The sequence below is a fragment of the Rhinoderma darwinii genome, chromosome 13 (genome assembly GCF_050947455.1).
Source record: "Rhinoderma darwinii isolate aRhiDar2 chromosome 13, aRhiDar2.hap1, whole genome shotgun sequence".
Lineage (NCBI taxonomy): Eukaryota > Metazoa > Chordata > Amphibia > Anura > Rhinodermatidae > Rhinoderma > Rhinoderma darwinii.
Genome location: NC_134699.1, coordinates 57,373,330 through 57,393,581, shown reverse-complemented (window position 1 = coordinate 57,393,581; position 20,252 = coordinate 57,373,330). Strand labels below are relative to the sequence as shown.

Genomic DNA, 20,252 nt, shown 5'->3' with positions numbered 1-20,252 from the left:
GGTTATCTCGTCTAAGCTCTCGGGATGCTGATGGCTTGAAGCCCCCGCTGGCAGGTGTCTGTAGACAATGCTGCTAAGCAGGTTTTGATGAGGAGGAGATGAGGGCAGTGGAGTGCAAGGCTAAACTTTAGACAGGCTTTGTTGTGGAAATTTCATACAGAAGAGGTGAGAAGAGACAAGATGATGATAGAGGTCTTCAGTCAGCTACAAAGTCTTATTTTTTTTTTTTTTGGGGAAGGGGGATTTTGTAAGTATCAGGGTTGGTGGTGGATGGAAAGTGAGGCGTGGCAAGTGTCCAACGCCAGGTTCCAAACCAACCATTAATAGTATTTCTCTATAGCATACCCACTTACATCTTATAGCCTAACATAATACAATGTTGTCGTACATAGAACGCTACACCTCCCAACATCCCCCCGACCACTGAGCACAACCATAATACAATTCTAACATACACCTCTCAACATGAGCTGACCAATGGATATGACCATCATACAATTCTTCTTATACTCTATACATAGAACAATACTACCCCCAACATGAGCCGACCACTATACGTGAACATAATACAATTCCATTATATGCTATATATAGAACACTACAACCCCTAACATGACCTGACCACTGAGCATGGCGATAACACAATTGTAATGTCCTAAGTATATAGTGTATTAGAATTGTATTATGGCCATACTCAGTGGTCAGGTCACATTAGGGGTTGTAGTGTTCTATGTATAGAGTATTATAGAGTGGTATCACATCCAGTGGTCAGGTCATGTTGGGAGGTGTAGTGTCCTATCTATATAATAGAATAGTATAATGGTCACATCCAGTGGTCAGGTCATATTTGGAGGTGCAGTGTCCTATGTATATAGTGTACGACACCTCCCAACATGACCTGATCACTGAATATGGCCATTATACAATTCCATTATACTCTATACATAGAACACTACAACTCCCAACATGCCGCTAAAAGAGTATAAAAAACAAACAAAAAAAAACAAAAAAAAACTGACCTTCATGGGAGTGAGAGAACCATATCTGGGAGGCTCCGGCCCCGTGGGGTCCCCTGTACGTAGTTTCTGATGGAGATGGGGATGCTCCTGCTGGGTGTGCGGATGCTGCTGCAGAGCCCAGGCTACTACTCAGAAAACTGCCCATGAAAGAGGGGGAGGAATTCGCCATCAAACCGGTGCTAGCTGAAAAACAAAAAAGGACAAAGTGGTGACCTTCTAAATAATCAGTATAGCAGTAGATCAACTCAACAAATAATTGTGAATGAACATTCAGGAAGAGTAGTTCCGTGAAGGGTACGTGGTATTGGGTGACCTGCAATTTGGCGTGAACTACAACTAGATAACGACACGTCACGCAACACGTGTCACACAATACATGACTTTCATGTCAATCAAGTTGGGCATTGGGCAACTTTTTTCCCCATTGCAGAAAATGGAAAAGCCATACTAAACTCCATGACCGTTTTGAGTGGCAACAAAAACCTTGAGGGTCACTGGAATTCTTTGCTATTGCTGTTTCACTGACGCATTAGCACGTGACAACGCATAAGGTAAAAAGTGTTGTCATGAAAGTAGCCATTTAGCCCCAGTCTACGGCACAGGGAAAACTTTCCAATGATCCAAAAATGTCAAAACATACCGTGAAACCTCTCCAAAAGACCACCACTTTGAGAAGACCAAGAACAGCCTCCCATCTCAAAGAGGTTTCACTGTATAAATAAAAAAAACTTTTTGAATCTTCATAATAAAGTTGTTGGATGGAACAGGATTATTTCCTATGGGGGCAACTACATTTTTCAATGGCAGAAGAAGGTCAAGCTGTATCTGAAGCCAAGTCATCGGTCTAGCATGTCCTGATAGATGATTTAATACTTTAGTGCCACATCGTAATGGTTGTCAAGGCCAATTCTGCCCATCTACCCTATGAAGATTTGAGTTTAGGGTCGGGAATATGTACATCCATCATTGTAACTGTAAGGAAATATCTTAAGGGTCCAGAGAACCCACTCCAACTAACCCAAGTGACTTCTTAGTTATAAAAAGTAGGAAGAAAAAGTATCAAGAGGCCCCCCAATGCAAAGTCTGTAGAAGGGCCCCCCACCTACCATGTGCCATTTATAATCCTGGTAACTTCTTATGTGGCAGACTGACCTCTTGGCATGTGCATTGTAGCTTCAACATGACCTTTAAAAACACAGCCCTTATGGTTTCATAAGACTTTTATGGACTTAACGCTTTTACTATTATGGGATTAAAATTAAAGGGTAAGAATGAGAAGGAAAAAAAAAACAAAACACCACACACAACTCGTAACCAAAGCGTAATCCAGAAGTTGGAAAGAAGAAACCGAGTAATTAATGGAAGTCATGTGCAATAGCCGAGCAGTGTACAGGGTGTGTACTGTATCATTGGATGATAAATTCCCTTCCCTCCCAGCCTTCGGGGCACTGTTAAAATCTCACATCTTCTACCGAGCCTCATATGACTGCCCCCCCATCTTCCTCCAGCTGCTTCTGTCACCTGACAGGGAGTGATTTCCAGATGTGAGATTCCCCGCGAGATGTCAGAAGTGTCTTTCCAGATTACGCCTTATACACACACACACAACCCTCATCCAAGACCTCCCTTGCTTAGGGCTAGGCTTAAGCAACCAATGGACCTTCAGCGATTACGGAACCACAAGCCTCAGCGTGCTTTACCCGGGAGTAGTTCCGTATCAACTGGAGAGGTATTGGCTGCCAACCTATCCCTCATGCTTCGATTATGCCAGTGTACAGGTGTGCAAACATATTAAGACCAACGAAAACTCAGATGTTCTACAGTTTGTATGAAGAAGCTTCTAAAATCCCACCACATTCCCGTGAACTGTGCAACCCAAAATAACAACTTTAGCATGAACCCAAGCCAGTTCTTTGGAGCCCTATTTTTAAATGCTTGTCATATTGTTCCCAGTTGTATCCATACGGCGCCAGTTCACACACAGCTGTTAGAAGAAGAGATGGACCACGTTCAACTCTGACCTAAGGAAGCAACGCAATATTCTCAAAGTATCGGCTTGCCTGCCCTTCCAAAAATGTTCCCAACAAAACTAGAGGAAAAGGCAGAGCTCGAGCCACATCCTAAACCCCACCCTGGCTCACACCCACGGTACTTGATGGGGGATTTCCATTCACTGCTGGTCATCTGCAATGGATCTTAAAGACTTCTCAAACAGGCACATCTGTCAATACGTTGCATTCCATAAAATGGCAGGAAATTTAGTCCTTATAGCCACATAGGTGAACGAATTAAGCCTTTTTTGGGGATGCTTACGGTCCGTGATGGGGTTTGACCAAATTATGAAGGTGAGGAACCTACAATCATCGTGAGAGACTTCTGGCATACAAGGCACAAACCGATGGTGAAAGCACTAGATCCAATTTCTATAATGCGAATTCATGAGCCCTAAAATTTGGGATGCCTATGGATTCTATATTAATAACCAATATTCAACCAATATCACGCAACGCTGATCCTTAGAACATCTTAGATATTGGCCGGCAAATTGAGAATTTACCGACCCATAGTAGTCACATGTCATGGATAATTCTCCCACAACAATCCCACCAGTGGAGGTTAAAACCCAATGATATGCCCATAAGGTCATAGGAAGAGCAAAATTGCCAGCCAGACCCTTAAGCTTATATTCACTTCTACCCAGAAGCTTGCAATCAAAAATGTGACAACCTACCAAGAGACCCCGAGTCCCATTTACTTACCCCAGAAGAACATGATCCTCGAGATTAGAAGGAACCGTCGTAATAATGATCTGCCTGTACGGTTTTATCACATACCCCATAAGGGTCCAATAAATAGCTTCACGATGAGGAAGTAGAGGGAGAAACGGGACCTGCCAACCCAACAGCAGCCGTTCACAGGAGAAAATAGCAAGGGAAACAGTTACACGGATCGTAAAAAAGAAAACTTTTATTGTGAGATCATATGGCGGGGATCTCTCCTGGGATAACAGTCCTGGAAACACAGATACAGTAACTCTACCGCGTCCAGATGGGAGCATTGCAATGTGATGTGTCCCATATTATTTAACTGCTTTTATGGTTGCTTTTGGCAGCAAAAGGGTTATCAAATATTCAGCCTACAATTGCAAAACGATCGTTGTTTTTTTTTTTTTTTAACCCTCCCTTCCTTTGCTCCGCATGTGTTTCTAAACGTAGGAGCAGAAAAAATAAAAATGAAAACATACAAAGTAATTTGGCTCTGATAGAAAACAGGTCCGGGCTGTTGGTGATGGGAGGGGAATTGTCAGAGGGGGTCATCCCACGCTGCCAAACTACTCCCTCCTAGATATTTTGGAAATGAGTGTCCCAAGTGTGGTTTTAACAGGGGGGTGGGATGTTGTCTCTCTTCCCACTTAACCCCATCAATACGTTCTTCAGTTTAATGAGGTCTATTACTTAAAACTTCCTTACTTAGATTAGAAAAATACGGCTCCTTCCCTTCAAAAACAGCGGCATACCGGTCTATGGGTGGTGACTCTTATTGCAGGTCGGCTCTATCGCCACTGTTTTTGGAAGACCGTAGTTGTGTTTTTCTAATCCTGTTCAACCCCTTTAAATTTGACATCAAGTGAGGTTACATAGTCTAATCACAGGTTTCTACGTCATAGCTGTTTTTGGAAAATTTTGGGGACAACCAAAGCATTCTCCAGTTCCCAATTGGCAAAAATCTCTAGTTCGGTAAGTATGAATTTGGCTACCCTGGCATTTGAGGCAAGGGTTAATATTTTGCCTGTGTATGGGTTTTGGAGACCACCTGAGGTTTACAAGGAACAAGTTTGAGGCATGATAAACCCATGACAATTACTCCGGGTCAGCCAATATAGATTTCTATTCCAGGCATTTCTCAATGATCCTAGTAATGCGCACCTCCCTTCCAGTGAATTTGGGAAGAAGACCGTTGAACGAAAGACATTTTTTAGGTGGAGTTTTTGTTATGGACAACCTCATTTGAGATTGTGTGTCCTTCAAGTCAAGCTGAATGTAGAGCACCGGGCAACTGTTATTTTCAATGGACTCCTGAAGTCCTATTATAATCTGAAGCATTCTAGATGTGGCCCTCAGATGGAGTCAATTCTGTCCATCTTTAGTGTGGAGGCTGGGCGGAGGCTTTTGTTTTTGGAAAATTTTGGCCATTGGTAGCTAGGGATGTGACGCCTTCTTGGCCAACAGGTCATCCGGCCGAAGTGTAGACATTTTGGCCAAGCTGTAGAGGAACCTAAATGTTTCATAGGGAGGACCACACATTTTGAAGTATGAGAGTGGCCCCTTTAAAAATAGGTGTGACTGCAAATTTGCCTCTTCGGATCAGCTCCAAATAGAAGCTAATAAGAAAGAAGTTAAATCAAGGACACCTCCACTTCACGAAGAGCGGGGATCAAAGCTCTGCAGACCAGATCCAGTCATGACACTGCCTGGCACCGCCAGATGTTTCCTAGGGCATAACAGGTGTGAGAACTGGCAGATGTGATTAGTATTTTTAGGACGGGCTGACAAACGCAACACTTTCTATTATGGATTTCTACAGTCACAAGCAGCAAGACATGAGGATCTAGATAAGCTTCTATGTTGGGCGGAGGAAGGGGCATCCATTGAGTAGGAAATTATGATAACGTGCCCACAAAATGAATGTCAACGCTAACGGTTGACCACAAGTCTGCTGTTGACCACATGAACAGCAAGATGTGATCTCAGTCACACAGATCTTGCCACCAGATTCACACGAACTGCCTTTTTTCCCGTCTGAGTTGCACCCGTGCAGGACACGTTTTCAAGGATCCCCATAGACTGGAGTCTATTGAGGGATCTGTGAAAACGGACGAAAATAGGACATGTTCTATCTTTTCAACGGACCCTTCACAACAGTCGTATGAACGGCCCTATTGAACTACACAGGCAGAATTCAGGTGAACATCGTATAAGACCAAGATCCAGATGTTTGTAAGATGAACCTCTATGTCCATTGGCACCTACTAAATGGCCCCATTGAGTACCAATCAGGAGGCATGCCCACCATGACTCTTAAGAATTTTTCCAGTATCTATGGGTTTAGGGCAGCATTGATATAAGAACTTATCCTAAACCTGAAGGACTAAAACCAAACAAAGATCTCCATATCTGCTCAACGGAGGTCCACATATGGTCAGACCTGGATTCCCAGAAAAGTTTGACATAGAAGATTGAGGATTCAGCCTAATATGATTGAGTGTTAGGATCTAGTTTATAGGTGCAGAGCTCTCCAGCCACGTATACCCCCGAGGCGTGTAGATTGGCAAATAGTCAAGAGCGCTGTCTGGACCAACGGCCCAGCTGGTATCAATGTGTGAAGTAGACACAAACACAACGCCTTTTGGTGAGCAGATGTGCAGAAGACACAAAGTATGGAAAGAGTATGTAAAAGAGTATCCTTCATAGAGTAGAGAGCAATTTGGCCTGTGATGGCCCAGAGATGACCAGTAGATTCAATCACTTATTGGGCCCCATCTTTTCTTGAAGGATCTCAGGTAACATTGCACATTGTTGTTCATATTTACTCAATCATAAACGGACACTCCAAGACACGTCTCGTCATTAGTCATCTTGACTCTCTGTACTTTACCAGACCAGAGAGAACCCAATATCTAGAATGGGGCTCCCTACCATAACACCCCACCATCCCAGGACAGGAGGCCCCACCACTTGTCCTCGCCACCCTCATCCAATACTTTGTGGGAGAAACTGGTGACATCCCATAGGAAAGGGGGATAGGGCTATCCCAAATGTGGCCATTTCCCATGGGCCTCCATGTCATACAACCCCCTTTTCCCCAGGATAGAGAATGGGCTATACCTACTTATTGGGTGATAATTCTCTACTCCTATCTCATCACATAAGAGGAGTATGGGGGAGGGGATAGGGTGACAACCCTAGGGAGAGCTATAATAGTGGTCATATTGGAGGTCACCCAGCTTTCTCAACTTAAAGGGGCTGTCCAGGATTAGAAAAACATGGCTGCTTTCTTCTAGAAACAGTGCCACACCTGTCCATGGGTTGTGTCTGGTATTGCAGTCCGGCTGCATTAAAGTGTATGGGGCTGAATTGCAATACCACACACAACCTGTGGACAGGTGTGACACTGTTGTAGGCGGAAAGCAGGCATGTTTTTCTAATCCTGTACTACTCCTTTAATAGGAAATCAAGGATTTCTATGTAGAACAGATGTAATTAGGATTTTGGTCTATTTTCCTGTATTTTCTTCGGTTTTTGTGAATAGGGCCCTCTAAAGGATATTATTACAATGTTCGGCATATTTGAAAGTCCTGAACTATGGAAGTTTTGGGAGATTCAGGATGAATTCAAGTCCGCGTCTCTTCGGATTCTGTGAGTACATTGACACTGTCCCCGGCCCCCTCCTTCCCACTTGGGTTTCAGCACTGTCTACAACTGGTGTCATGGCCTGTGCTGTTTTCATATGATGCTTATCTGCCTGGGCACGGTGCCTGACCGCACTGCGCACTCACAAGACCCAACACTTCTAGTGTCATACACACAAACAGTCCTTCTAGTGACCGGCTGCCACACGGACAGGCACACCCCAGCACCACATTCAAACAGCTGACAATAACCACAGTCTACCATAAATGAGTTGGGAAGACCCCCTTAAGGGTTAAAAAAGCATCTCGTCCTAGTTAGATCCGGGTGACAACCACAATGGCCTTCATTACTAATCCCACACGAGTGGTCACCCAGCTTTCCTACACACCAAAACGACAAATCTGCCTATTTCCCATACCCACGTGAGGATTTCCCATACAAGACGAACATGGCCTTCATCACAGCAGCTCCCATAGGGGTCGTAAATACTTTCCAAAAGCCTTAAAGGAGTTATACAGGAATAGGAAAACATGGCTGCTTTCTTTAAAAAAACAGCGCCACATCTGTTTACAGGTGGAGTGTGGTATTGCAGCTCAGACACAAAAAAGAGCGACTGAAAACACAACATTTATAGAGAGAATTTTTTGAATTGACTATTTTTACATTTAAAGTGAAAATGCCCTTTAACCTGTGTCTTTAAACCCCCCATTATATTTACGTGCGTCCCACCAAGGATATTCACTTCTCTCATATCCGCGCAATGAGCAAGACTCTGGCAGACACAAAAATCTGGGAGACGTACAGACCCATATTTCCCACACATGTTTAATAATAATATACCCCCCCTCTTATTTTATGGAGTGATACACCCCCTTTATGACCCAAGCCAACGTCTATAGAAGAACACAGGACACACGTATGGCTGCGGAGGTCAAGACGATACATATGCACCAGACTTGAGTACATATGGAGAGCGGGTGACGGGGCTCCCCGTAATGCCACACCAGAGACGTCGCTAGCACGGGGCAGGATGGGAAACAGACACTACGACATTTGCTTTCATTTAAAAAGTGAAAGGGAGAAGCCTCAAGATTGTAGAAGAAGCGTTGAAGGAACCAGCACTGGGGCCGTCTGCGGGTTCCTGAGAACGTAGCTCCTTCTTCGGATCCCACACCCCCTCCGCCGCTCAGATGGACTAGTCCCAGAGGTGCAGTCGCTCAGCCCGCACCAGCGTTCCAGGTTCCCAGGCTTCGTCTGCAACGTTCACACACATGCACCACACATCTCGCTGCCCCTTCACACGACCTGGTCCCCTGCACGAGTGGCCATGGCCAGAAACGTAATCACTATAGAATTATTTTGTATAAACTGTAATAAATCAAACCAGGCGTATCGAGGATCGTCCAGAGAACGGCGGCACCGACAAAGCCTTAGAAACGGTCCCCTCTCCTGACACCTCTATTTTAGTAATTATTTGTATTCCCAGTGAAATAATAATTCTGGAACTTGTTTTCTTATTACTCTGTGTTTTGCTATTCCTCTGTTATTCCGCCTAGAAATTAATGAATAAATTGACAGCTGGGTGTTACCATTCCCCTGGTCAAAGGGGCGTGTCACAGCACAATCTCACTCTGCCAGCACTGATTGGACAGTATCAGTCTTTGTAGGGACACGCCCCCATCTAAAAACACCCAGTTGTCAGTTTATTCATACATTTCCAGGATGATTAACAGAGGAACAGCACAGAGTTCTAAGAAAAGATGCTCCAGAATTGTTATTTCATGGAGAATACAAGTATTTACTAAGACAGACATGTCAGGAGAGGGGACGGATCCTCTTTAAAGGGGTTGTATAAGAATAGACAAAAAGGTCTGCTTTGTTTTCCAAAAACAGCGCCACTCATGTCTATGGGCCGTATCTGGTATTGCAGCTCAGCCCAGAATCACTGTATAAAGAGATGGCAAATATCTATTATACTTTGTGCTTCATTGCCTTTACTTTCTGTCAGTGAATATAATTTTTCCCTGTCCTAATCATGTTCACGCAAAACACAGATGCAGGACTCGTTACAGTGTATCAGAGCTCTCTGTCGTAACCTGCATGTGTTCGTTATGACCATGAAGGGTTTCCCACCTCCGAATGTAATCAATGTATGTTTATTCACTGACAGCAAGCAGAGAACTAGGAAATAGTAAGGAATTAAAGAGTGGCAGGACTTTCATTACACGTTGATTAAGCTTCATTTGCATTAAACTGAGATCATGGAGGAGGAAAGCTCCATGGTTCTATTCACTGCAACCGTAGCGTCAACCGTTATCCATAATCATAACATCTATGGCAACAAAGGGAAGCAGCGCCACTCTTGCCCATGTCTGGTATTGCAGCTTTCTAATATACTTTGTCTTTCAATTCGTCACTAGTTTCAAGATCTCTTCTTGCTGTGAGTGAATAGGAAAAAGTATTGGTTAAATCAAGAGAACTGACAACTGCAGGGCTGGTTACAGAAAAGAAACACTGTCACAAACCCTACACCTGTGTCAGGTCAAATGTGATCAGGACAGGAAGAGTGTTTACACCCACTGAAAGCAAGCAGAGATTTTGTAAACAGTGAGAAATGTAAACACAACATATATAAGAAATTTGCAGAATTTCTAACTATACGATGATTAAGATTTACATAGAACTGGAAAACACCTGTAAGAGCAGACATTGAGATATAACATGACATTCTAGATTAGGTGCGGAGGTGCCCGGTGCAGCAGAGCCAAATTTGTCACATCGCACCACTCATGGTGACAACACTGCTATGCAGTTTTACATAGGACTGCAGGTAAACACACTGCATCCCTTATCCTTACTGATGGGAAATAGGCTACAGAATCAAATGGCACATTCTAGATACAGCGGATGTTGCAGGCACAGCAGAACGGACTATGCCAGGTGCAGCAGAGCAGAGTTTGTCATCTGACAAAATTCATACTGCATTCCAGTGTTTACATAGGACTGCAGGTTAAACTACTGCATTAAAAACACACAAACAATACTGCAAATACCCAAATGCTATATTCAGCTCTGCTACATCTGCATAAATGGCCGGTATATGTAATGTACCCACACAAAACTTCTAATGTGCTCGTATTGTACGGTGATTAACCCTTTCACAATCAAGGCAGTGGTATTCGGTTCCCATGTTGTTCCTACTGCACTACCTGCCTTGTATGTTTTTTCATGTAAACTTACATGGGACTGGCGGCGGCACGGAGCGGTCCATATTGTACCCATAATAGGGAGAAAAATCTCAGAAACAGAGAAATAAGACTAAAAATGGGCTGTGAGCGGGTGCGTCACATCCACCGGGGATGGCCGATCCCAAAGAGAAGGAATCCTACTATTATTAATCGTGGAATCACACACAGCTGATCCATTAACCATCTGTCGGCTGCCAGCAGGAGAACAATTTAACCCATGAAATGCCATAAGCAACGCAGCTGAACACAGAAACTCCATTATATATAGTACTAGGCATTAGTGACGCCAGCAAACCCAATTATACTACCCAGAAGTCTAATAATATATCTTATTACTTCTTAAAGGGCCAGCGTCTAAAAGTTCAGAAGCACTATAAGACAAGATATATGGATGTAGTGGGTAGGAGGGAGACGGCTGGATTTAAAATCACTCATTCCATTCAAGAACACTACATTCAGTCTGAAATGGCTGATAGCAGAGAATAATAGATTACATTCATAGGCACAATGGGCTTTATGGGTAGTTTCCGTTCCGCAGTGCTTACTTTGGACAACACAAGTGCCCGATCCCTAAATCGGACAGGTTATCTACGTGTGCTCAACAGTATAGATCAATAGATGCCAATGCTGCCACGGGCGATACTTCCAGCAAAGCTTGCTACGTAGCTTTACGACCATCGCTAGAAGCGGCCATACATTTAGGTTACCTAAATCATGTAATTTTTGGCAATGGAACAATAAAAATAAAAAATTCTACCCACATTTTTTTTTTTTTAAAGTGATAGCTGAAGTTCAGTGCCCCTTTGTTGGCGGGCACCGCTGCACTCACACTGTGTTTTCGGACTCCTGGAGACTAATGAATGAATGAGCCCGTGATGTAACAGACATTCCTGACTGTCCTGTCAGCCGGAGATTCCCTAACCTCACCATGAGTCACCTAGAATATTAACCCTGTGTCTGCTTCCCATCTCCAGCACTAACCCAAGTGGAAAGACTCTTAAAGGGACACAAACACTAAATTAAAATGTTCAAACTCATATCGGGGTCCATCAGTGGCTAACATAAAAGAGAGGGGGCCCTATAAGCCTCCCATTCTGGTGACGTATTTTGCCCCAGGACAGGAGGGCATTGTATTTGTTTCCACTTCCACACCCTATTCCTGATACTTATTCCCCACCTTGAGGTTTGCTAATAATACAGTAAAGGTAGCCATAAACCTTAGATAGCTGCCGGGCAAACTGTCGGCAGTCGTCCCCGTCCCCGTCCCCCCCCCTGTAGGTCCGACCAAACTTGTATGCGCTTTCAATGGGGAGTGGGGAATAAGCTGCCGACAAACTCGTCTGGCGGGCACTCACAAGAACAAGGGATTTGGCATATTAAAATCCAATATGCCCGATCCTTTGTACCCCCTACATCTGCCATTGGGGAAGAGGCGGCAAACTCCCTTAACTATTAGGTGGATGGATGATCCCACCGGAATCGGTAGGGTCTGCCGACGTTCATCCAATGTGTATGGGCACCTCTCCTGACTAATCTATTTTAGTAGTTACTTTTATTCCAAGAAATAACAATTCTGGATCATGTTTTCTTAGAACTCTGCATTGTCACCTTCCTCTGTTATTCCTCCTAGAAATTTATGAATAAATGGGCGTTACCATTCCCCTTCTCAAAGGGGCGCAGTCACTCTCATCACTGATTGGACAGTGTGAGTCTGTGCAGGGACACACCCCCAACTGGTAACACCCAGCTATCAATTTTTTCATAAATTTATAGGAGGAATAACAGAGGAACGGTGCAACGTAGAGTTCTATAAAAAAAAAAAAAGGGTGCTCTACAATTGTTATTTTATGGGGAATACAATTATTTCCTAAAATAGATCTGTCAGAGGTCCTCAAAGTCCTGCACAGGTTCAGAAAATGGGAAAACGCCAACCAGAGCTAGACCTAGCAACTGCATGGTTGGAACATATGGGCATGTAAACAAAAAAAGATATATGTTCTACTGTTCCCTGTTACCAGCCACGTCAGGTTAGTATTCTAATGAAGTCCAGAAAGATCCCGGCTCCCGTAGTCACAACTTTACCTACACCACAAGCTCACGACTTTAGGTGTAAGGTCCCTTTAAGAAGGAAGGAAGGGCAGGAGGAAAGGGTAGGGGCACATTTGATTGCATGTGTTCCACAACAAATATTACAATCACAGAATAAATAAATGAAAAAGCCCAATACATTAACCATAATAAACGGCGAGCCGCAGTCATCACTACAGATAACGCTTTTCGCGATGCTATTTAATCATTTAAAGGGCTGTTTGAGCCGGGAATTGCAAGCTTAAATCAGTTGGTAACACTCTCTGCTTCACAAATTCATCTCCCCGAGGGGCTGCCGGATAATTTCTGCCCTTCACGGTTAATGTGAACAAGGCTGTAAAGTCAAAAAAAGGAAAGCAATGGGTCAGGGAGGCACCAAGAAGAATAAGCTGGCAGCGCCAGGCCGTGAGTTGGCTCGGTGAAAACGTGGCAGAGAAACCCGATGCTCATAGCATCCGTACTGTGTACTGAACAAGGTATTAGTCAGAAGACGGCTGGCAGCGCTTGGCCTGATGGTTGGTGAAAGGAAGTTCCTGTAATACAGAAGCTCTCCTTCATATAACCGTCTATGATGGATAGATAGAGCGCCGTATGTTTATATAGCGCCATCATGCTCCATAATGGTGCATGACGATGACTAAACCAAATGCCTACTGGGTAAGTCCATCCATCTATAGTCCAGTATTAAAAAATGATATCCATATGGGTGATATATAAAGACTATGCACCGATTTACTTCTAGTCTAGGCAGAAGTAATCGATACACGCACTCAACTACTTGGTCAGGCGGCATTACGGGTACGAGATCCACAATTGGCCTGGCACCCGAGGCTGGTGACCACCACATATCGTAATATTGATTGTATTATGTACTATGTGGACATTGTATAGCACGGTTATCAGATTACTTTTTATACAGAACTTTTATTCGGTCACTGTATGTTGGCATTTGAGCACTGTATGGTGGTATTAACTTTGGCATTGTGTGCCACCGCTTCTTTGGCACTGTACAGTATGTTATTTTTGCAATGTGTAGGAGGGCAGCACTCTATAGCAATGTTATTTAGCCAATTGTATGGATGGAGGGTAGTTTGGCCAACATATGTCACTATTATTGGCACACCATACTGTATGGCGCTTAGATTTAGGGACTTTATGGTTTGGGAAGCTGTACAATGGCGATGGTACACCACACACGGGAAAAAGGGGGCACCAACAGAGCACCATCCAACGTATGGCCGGCTATGGACCTAGCTGAATTGTGACATATTATTTGTAGCCAAGATCATAACATGGTTAGTGCCAAGCAGAGGCACAACAAGCCGATAGATTTTGATCGTCTTCAGCAACATGCGAATGCTCACCAAATCATGGTCACACTGCGCTACATTTTTCTATAGAATGGGGCAACTTAACATTAGGACTTTGGGCACGGGATGATGACATGATTTCTTGATCTTTTTAAAAAAAATATACATAAAAAAACAAAAAGATGAAAAAAATACATAGATTACAGAATATTTTCGTTTCATATTATTTTTGGAAATTCATGTAATTTAATAAACGGAATTTATATTGTCTAATTATCGCATTCTAGATCTTTCTCAACCGTCTGAGATTACAGCGAACTCCCAAAAGCCTATGAAGAGTGGGACAATCTGGTTTTTCTTCATTTTTGTAGCCGTCTTCATTCCTTTGTTCGTCAAGCAAGAAACCAAAAACAAAAATCAAAGCATTCTCTACAATAAATCACAATTTTATCTTCGTTTTCTTTTGAGATAACACAAACATCTGATCACGCAAACTGCTTCCCGGCACCTGCACATAATAGTGGCAGACATTCCTCAAACATAGATACATAGTGGTGGAAATACTGTAGATTGACATATTCTTTTCCATAGGGGGCAGTGTTCTATAGAGTTCTATATATTTTGCTTATCAGACCCAGGTCTTAGATTAGTTATTGGTTTCTCTTTTCCAACTGGCCCGCTCATACATGCTTTACACACTAGAGGGCGATAAAGAGCACAGGAGAAAGCTCCACCCACTGTAAAGAGAATAAGAAGTCTGTGTTCTATCCTAAGGCATGATGGGAGTGACTTTCAGATTAGGAAAAAAAGTACTTAGGAAAGGGTATTTTAGCAGATTTTTGCCTATTGGACATAATAACACTTACTGGACCACTTATGTTCATTTCAATGGTGTCTAGACTTGTCCTTTAAGTAACCCTCATAAACTGCTGTAAAAGGTTCAGGGCTAGGACAAATCCATACAAAAGCCCATAGTAACCGTATTTGTAGTAAAAATGTGATTTTACGTGGGGCATGAACAGGAAAGCTGCATACACTAATTAATTCATGAAGCCCAGGGCACCTCCAGCCAACTATTCATTTAACTTTGATGGTGCCGTATATTCTTACCCAGTATCATGTAACGTACATGCAGAATCATACATGTACCGGACGAGGGGTGATCTCAGTGTCCACGTGTTACGTTACAAGGGCTTTGATTACAAGCCGGTCTTTGTGTTGCGTTTCATCCATTACTTTCTTTAATTAAAGTGGTTGAGCAGAGTCGTCACTTGTGGGGGGGTCCAGGCTGATAGAGCAGGTGTTTTGTGAGTGCTACTAGAAAAAAAAAAAAATATAGCCAAATCACTGACAAAAACGGAGGAACTCTGGCCAGCGCCGACAATTGCCAAGCATACCCTTCCAAAAGGATTTACGAAAGGAAGGACCATGTGTAGGTCTCATGTCTTTGTATCTAAGCCTGTCCCGTGTCATAGTCTCAAAGGGAATAGAATATATATATCGCTACATTACAGGTCTGGCATTGCATGCCTGTAATGTCTTTGGGGGTACCCAAGTATTTCTCTACATCTACTGTGGCAAGGAGGGGCTGCCCAATAGTCCCCTGACATAAGTAGTGCCACAGGTGCGTGGTAGCTGCTTCCCCCTTTCCATAGAAGTAACATGCAAATTCAACAAAGCCACGTTATTAGTAGGAAACAGTCAAGAATTTTCAAAAACAAAATTGACATGGAAGGTTGTCCTAGAAAGGGGACTCTCTGAGCCACAGTTGGTTTGCCACTAGCTAGTCCGGGGTGCGGAGTCGAAGGAATCTCCCACACTTAACCACTAGGTATGGAATTTCCCAGTCGGATTCCCAGGTCGCGGTCCACAGAGTAGTCACCAATCGGCGACCGGACATTACTTTGGGACGTTTGGAGCGAGATCAGTGGCATAGTCAGGAATGAAGCCAGGAATCGCCACTTTATAAAATCGGTCAGAATACAAGTCAGTGGATGAAACATGGATATAGTCAGAGGATGGGCCAGAGGTCAAAATCGGAAGTGAAACAGGTAACGGGTGGCAAATCTAAAAGGAGCAAGACAGGAGCAAAATCCAGTAACAAGGTCAAGGGTCAGAGTCAAGGGATGGCAAGTTGAACTCCTCTTTAAATAAGCAGCCAAGACTGACGTCACCAGAGGTAGTCGCTGGCCACAGCAACCCGATGAAGACAGAAAGAAGCAGAGAGCCATGGCTTCAAGCAAGAAAACATGGTTGGAGCAAGGAGGGGCAAGTTAGCTTAGCGACCTGATGTGGCAGATGGCTGAAGATAGGAGAGAGCAGTGACCGGTAGTAGGGACATACCTCTGGAACGGAGAGAGGGCAAGCTGAGAAACCATGCCCTCGACAAAAAATGTTTCACCCAAAAACTACACCCAACAGTTTACCCAAGGAGTATGAGGTTAAGACCATTTGGCACAGGGAAGAGGCTCAAGAAGCTCAACAGATCAGAAGAATCCAACATGGTAGATGACCGTTGCCACTTTTGATGGAAAAGTTCACACCATGAATGAGTGAAGAGGTCAGAACCAGCCAGTAAACTTGAATGTCCCGGGTCAATATGAGGTATAGAAGGAGGTGACTATGACTGTGCTCCTTCTAAGATAATGGGAACAATTGTAGAACAGAAATTTATTATTTATTTTCGTGTACTAAAAGGGCTGGAAACATTTCAGCATCACATAGTAAAGAACATATCTTGAAAGGAGCAAGACTCCCCCGGACCCCATCCTTCTACACCGCCTTCTGTCCCTCTAAATCTCCTTCCTATCAGCACCAAGTCTTCTCCAATCCGTTCTACCTCAGTCGTAAATCAATTTGTCCAATAAAACAGCCTGACATGCTGAAATATCGGCTAAACAGCCACTCAATCTGTTTATGCAAATGGAATAAATCTATCTGTCCTCTCTAAATATTGATTATATTTCTTAATTTATTGCAAAACAAATACAAGGATTGCATGCAAATTGGGGGGAGCGAGACGGGGGAAAGAGCAGATACATGCCATGGAAGAATTCTAGAGACATGTGATGACAGATGAATTACATTGCTACTGAATGACAAGCGCCATAAAGCGTGGTCAGTAGAACTGTAACTCTGTATCATTACCGAAATATCGATAGCTAAGTGTGTGGGGGGCTACCTAGCAATTTGGACCCATTGACTTTGGATTGCCCCATCCACCAGATTTGGTCATGGTCTATCAGCTATGCCTCCCATAGGCCATCTGTAATGGCCTAACACATCGCTGATGGGATATTACGAATCAACCAATGATTAGTTTCTCAAGTTCTTCAATGTTTTCTTGTGAAGGAAGGGTCTAAGAATATTGGTTGACCCCACACAATAGGTTCTTCCATGCATGGGAGTACAAAACAATGGGGTATGAAATAGTTCTACGGTGAAAAGTAAGTTGACATCGCACCTTTAGGCTAGGCCTACTAGTCAATGTGGTTCCTACATCACTTCCATACATGCAGTGCAAGCCGTCATGTAAGGTGGTCATAGACAGAAGATGCTCTAGAAGTCAGCAAGATCTTAAGAAATATCGAAAAAGTGTTCCAATCGGGAACATCAGTCTTCCATTACTCCAACAAGCCCCCATTAGAGGATACACACATAGCCGGATTCTATGGGCCAATCTGTCGCGGGAGAATCAGACCACAAATGGAAATTCTACCACATAGAAGACACCTTTCCAACATGTTCATGTATTTTCATGAAAGGAGGATGTTCCCAACCCATTATGGGGTCCATGAGACAATCTCAGTGAGACATCTACAAGTCTATGGATTACCTCTATTGGCATGCCTTCAAACTCCAAACTTGAGAAGACCAGAAGCTTTCAGGTAATGAATGGCATGTGTGGGAAAGCCTAAAAACAAGGTCTCTTAAATTTTTCTAAGTTGACCTTGAAAAACCATCATTGAAGACAACGAATGTGGAAAGAAAACAGCAATTATTAGGTCAACAGAATAAAAATGCACGTGTGAAGTAAATCATGACCAAAAGTGCCCTTGTGTTCTAACAATAGGGAAAAGTTAGAGACTGACCTAAGGGTTGTCACCTTACCCCCCCCCCCCCCCTCCATACTACTCTTATGTGATGAGATAAGAATACATAACATTATATATCCTGTACATGTGGGAACAAGGGGTTGTATGTCATAAGTGCCCACTTCAGCTTCTATGTAGCCCATAGGAAAGGGGCCCAGCTCAGGACAACGCCCTAATCCCCATTTCCTACCGGATTTATGAAAGAAATGGAGGAACGACTAATGACAAGTGATGGGACTTCCTGTCCTGGGATAGTGGGGTGTTGTGGTAGGGGGGTCCCATCTTAAAAAAAGTATTCATTTGCTCTACTTGAAGGTCTCTACCCTTAAAAGAAACGTATAGAGTTCTCCAAGTAAGACTCAGTTCCCCAAATCTACGGTCATGCAGCAAGGAATTTTAATTTTAGCCCCCCTGCTAGGGGTAGACTGTGTAGTCTGTAGGTAGATCCACACAGATCATGTCAGGTAAATTATTGAGAACGTCCATAATAAGAAATCACCACAGGCATAAAAAGGGTATGTGATATTCCTGGCTACACTGCGTGGAATGGTGCCAGAATTCAAGCCACTTATATCTCGCAGCAACACTTTCAGATTGAATTAATTAACTGCTCATTCACAGAATTACTTCTTTGATGTAACCCTTTCCTTCCCTGGAGTCCATCGTAAAAAATACAGGAGAAACACAAAAAAAAAAAAATTCTCAGCTAGACCAATACAAACCAAAAAGTAACATGAAAAATAAAAATTCAAAAACATTTCATAAAATTGGCCCATCCTCACCTCCTATGAGCAAAATTCCAAAAACAATCAATAAAAACAAGAAATCACAACACTTATGTACCAAAGTCTGTGCCCTAAACAATGGACGCCAGACATGGGTTGGCGGCTTTCTCTTGGAGACACACAGGACATTGTTGTCACCACTTTCCCAACTGGTAATACTCAGTGTTGGTGATTTTCATGGCACAGTTTAATCCATGCGCTAATTGTAATCCCATTATAGCACAGAGAAATTCATTAGAATTCACAGCTCATCAAGCCGGCAGCAATAACAGTTACTGTGTTATTCTAAAACTGACTACCATGTGAGAGGCAAGCGGTAAACAAAAAGTAGGTTAAACCGGGTGTACAGCTAGAACGTGAAATACAAATATAACAAAAAAAAAAAAAAATTTAAAAAAAAGGAAAAAAATAAAATTATAATTTTGAAAAAAAAAATTATATATACACGTTTTTGAATAATCTAAAAATATCACAAAAACACACAGCAGCTATATATACTTACATGAAGGCATATAATCATTCAAAGGTTTACTTTATACAGACAAGAGGTTTATGAAAGGGCATCTCAGGCTGAAATGCTACAAATTTTAGGGTGGGAAAAGTAATTCTTAGAAAGACGAGTAAAGACTTGTATTTAAGCTTATTTTTAAAAACACCAAATGAAAGAATGTTTCTGAAACAAAAAGCAAAAGAAAAATGTACATATAAAAAGGCACAAAGCATAACATTTTAGTTATTTCTCTGACCAAAATAAATAATTGGACAGATTAAAAAACAAAATGTTTTTTTTGTTTTAGCCTAAAATAGAGTACAAATTTTTAACAAAATAAAATAAAAATTGTGCATTTCTATCCAATAAAAAAACCGAAAACCATAAAGTAAATCCTCACACTGACAGGCAGTATACACTATGCCATGTCAACGAGTAGGACAGGAATTGTAGTAATAAATAATTTGTTGCCTATGGTCTGTATACTTTATAATACATTTCTATAACGGAGCGTTGATCCCAGAGACCATGGCTAGGTGTACGGTGAAGAGTTAACTTTTCATAATATAAGTCTCACCGATAAGGATCTACCGGACCATATGGAATAAATATAGTCATTCATTTTTTTAATTCCCTAATTTCCATATAGTCATTAATACTATTCAATATTAGCCCGACATTCAAGGACTGGATATAGATTCAAGAATTCCATCAAGGGCTACGCTTCTAAAAAATATGGCACAGAAAACGGTTTCTCAAGCCCTCCCTAATTCAGATTTGGACAAGTGAAAGGGTAGGGCTAAATAAA

At 42.6% G+C, this 20,252-nt stretch overlaps 1 protein-coding gene across 4 annotated transcripts in view; it reads right to left on the bottom strand.

Annotated features, from left to right (window-relative positions):
• BAHCC1 (BAH domain and coiled-coil containing 1) overlaps window positions 1–20,252 on the bottom strand; it is a 104,983-nt gene that overhangs the window by 52,003 nt on the left and 32,728 nt on the right. For all 4 annotated transcript variants that reach the window (XM_075846152.1, XM_075846151.1, XM_075846150.1 and 1 more), the window contains one exon: window positions 1,020–1,202. In XM_075846152.1, the coding sequence (XP_075702267.1) occupies window positions 1,020–1,202 (183 nt within the window). The remainder of the gene's footprint in view (window positions 1–1,019; window positions 1,203–20,252) is intronic.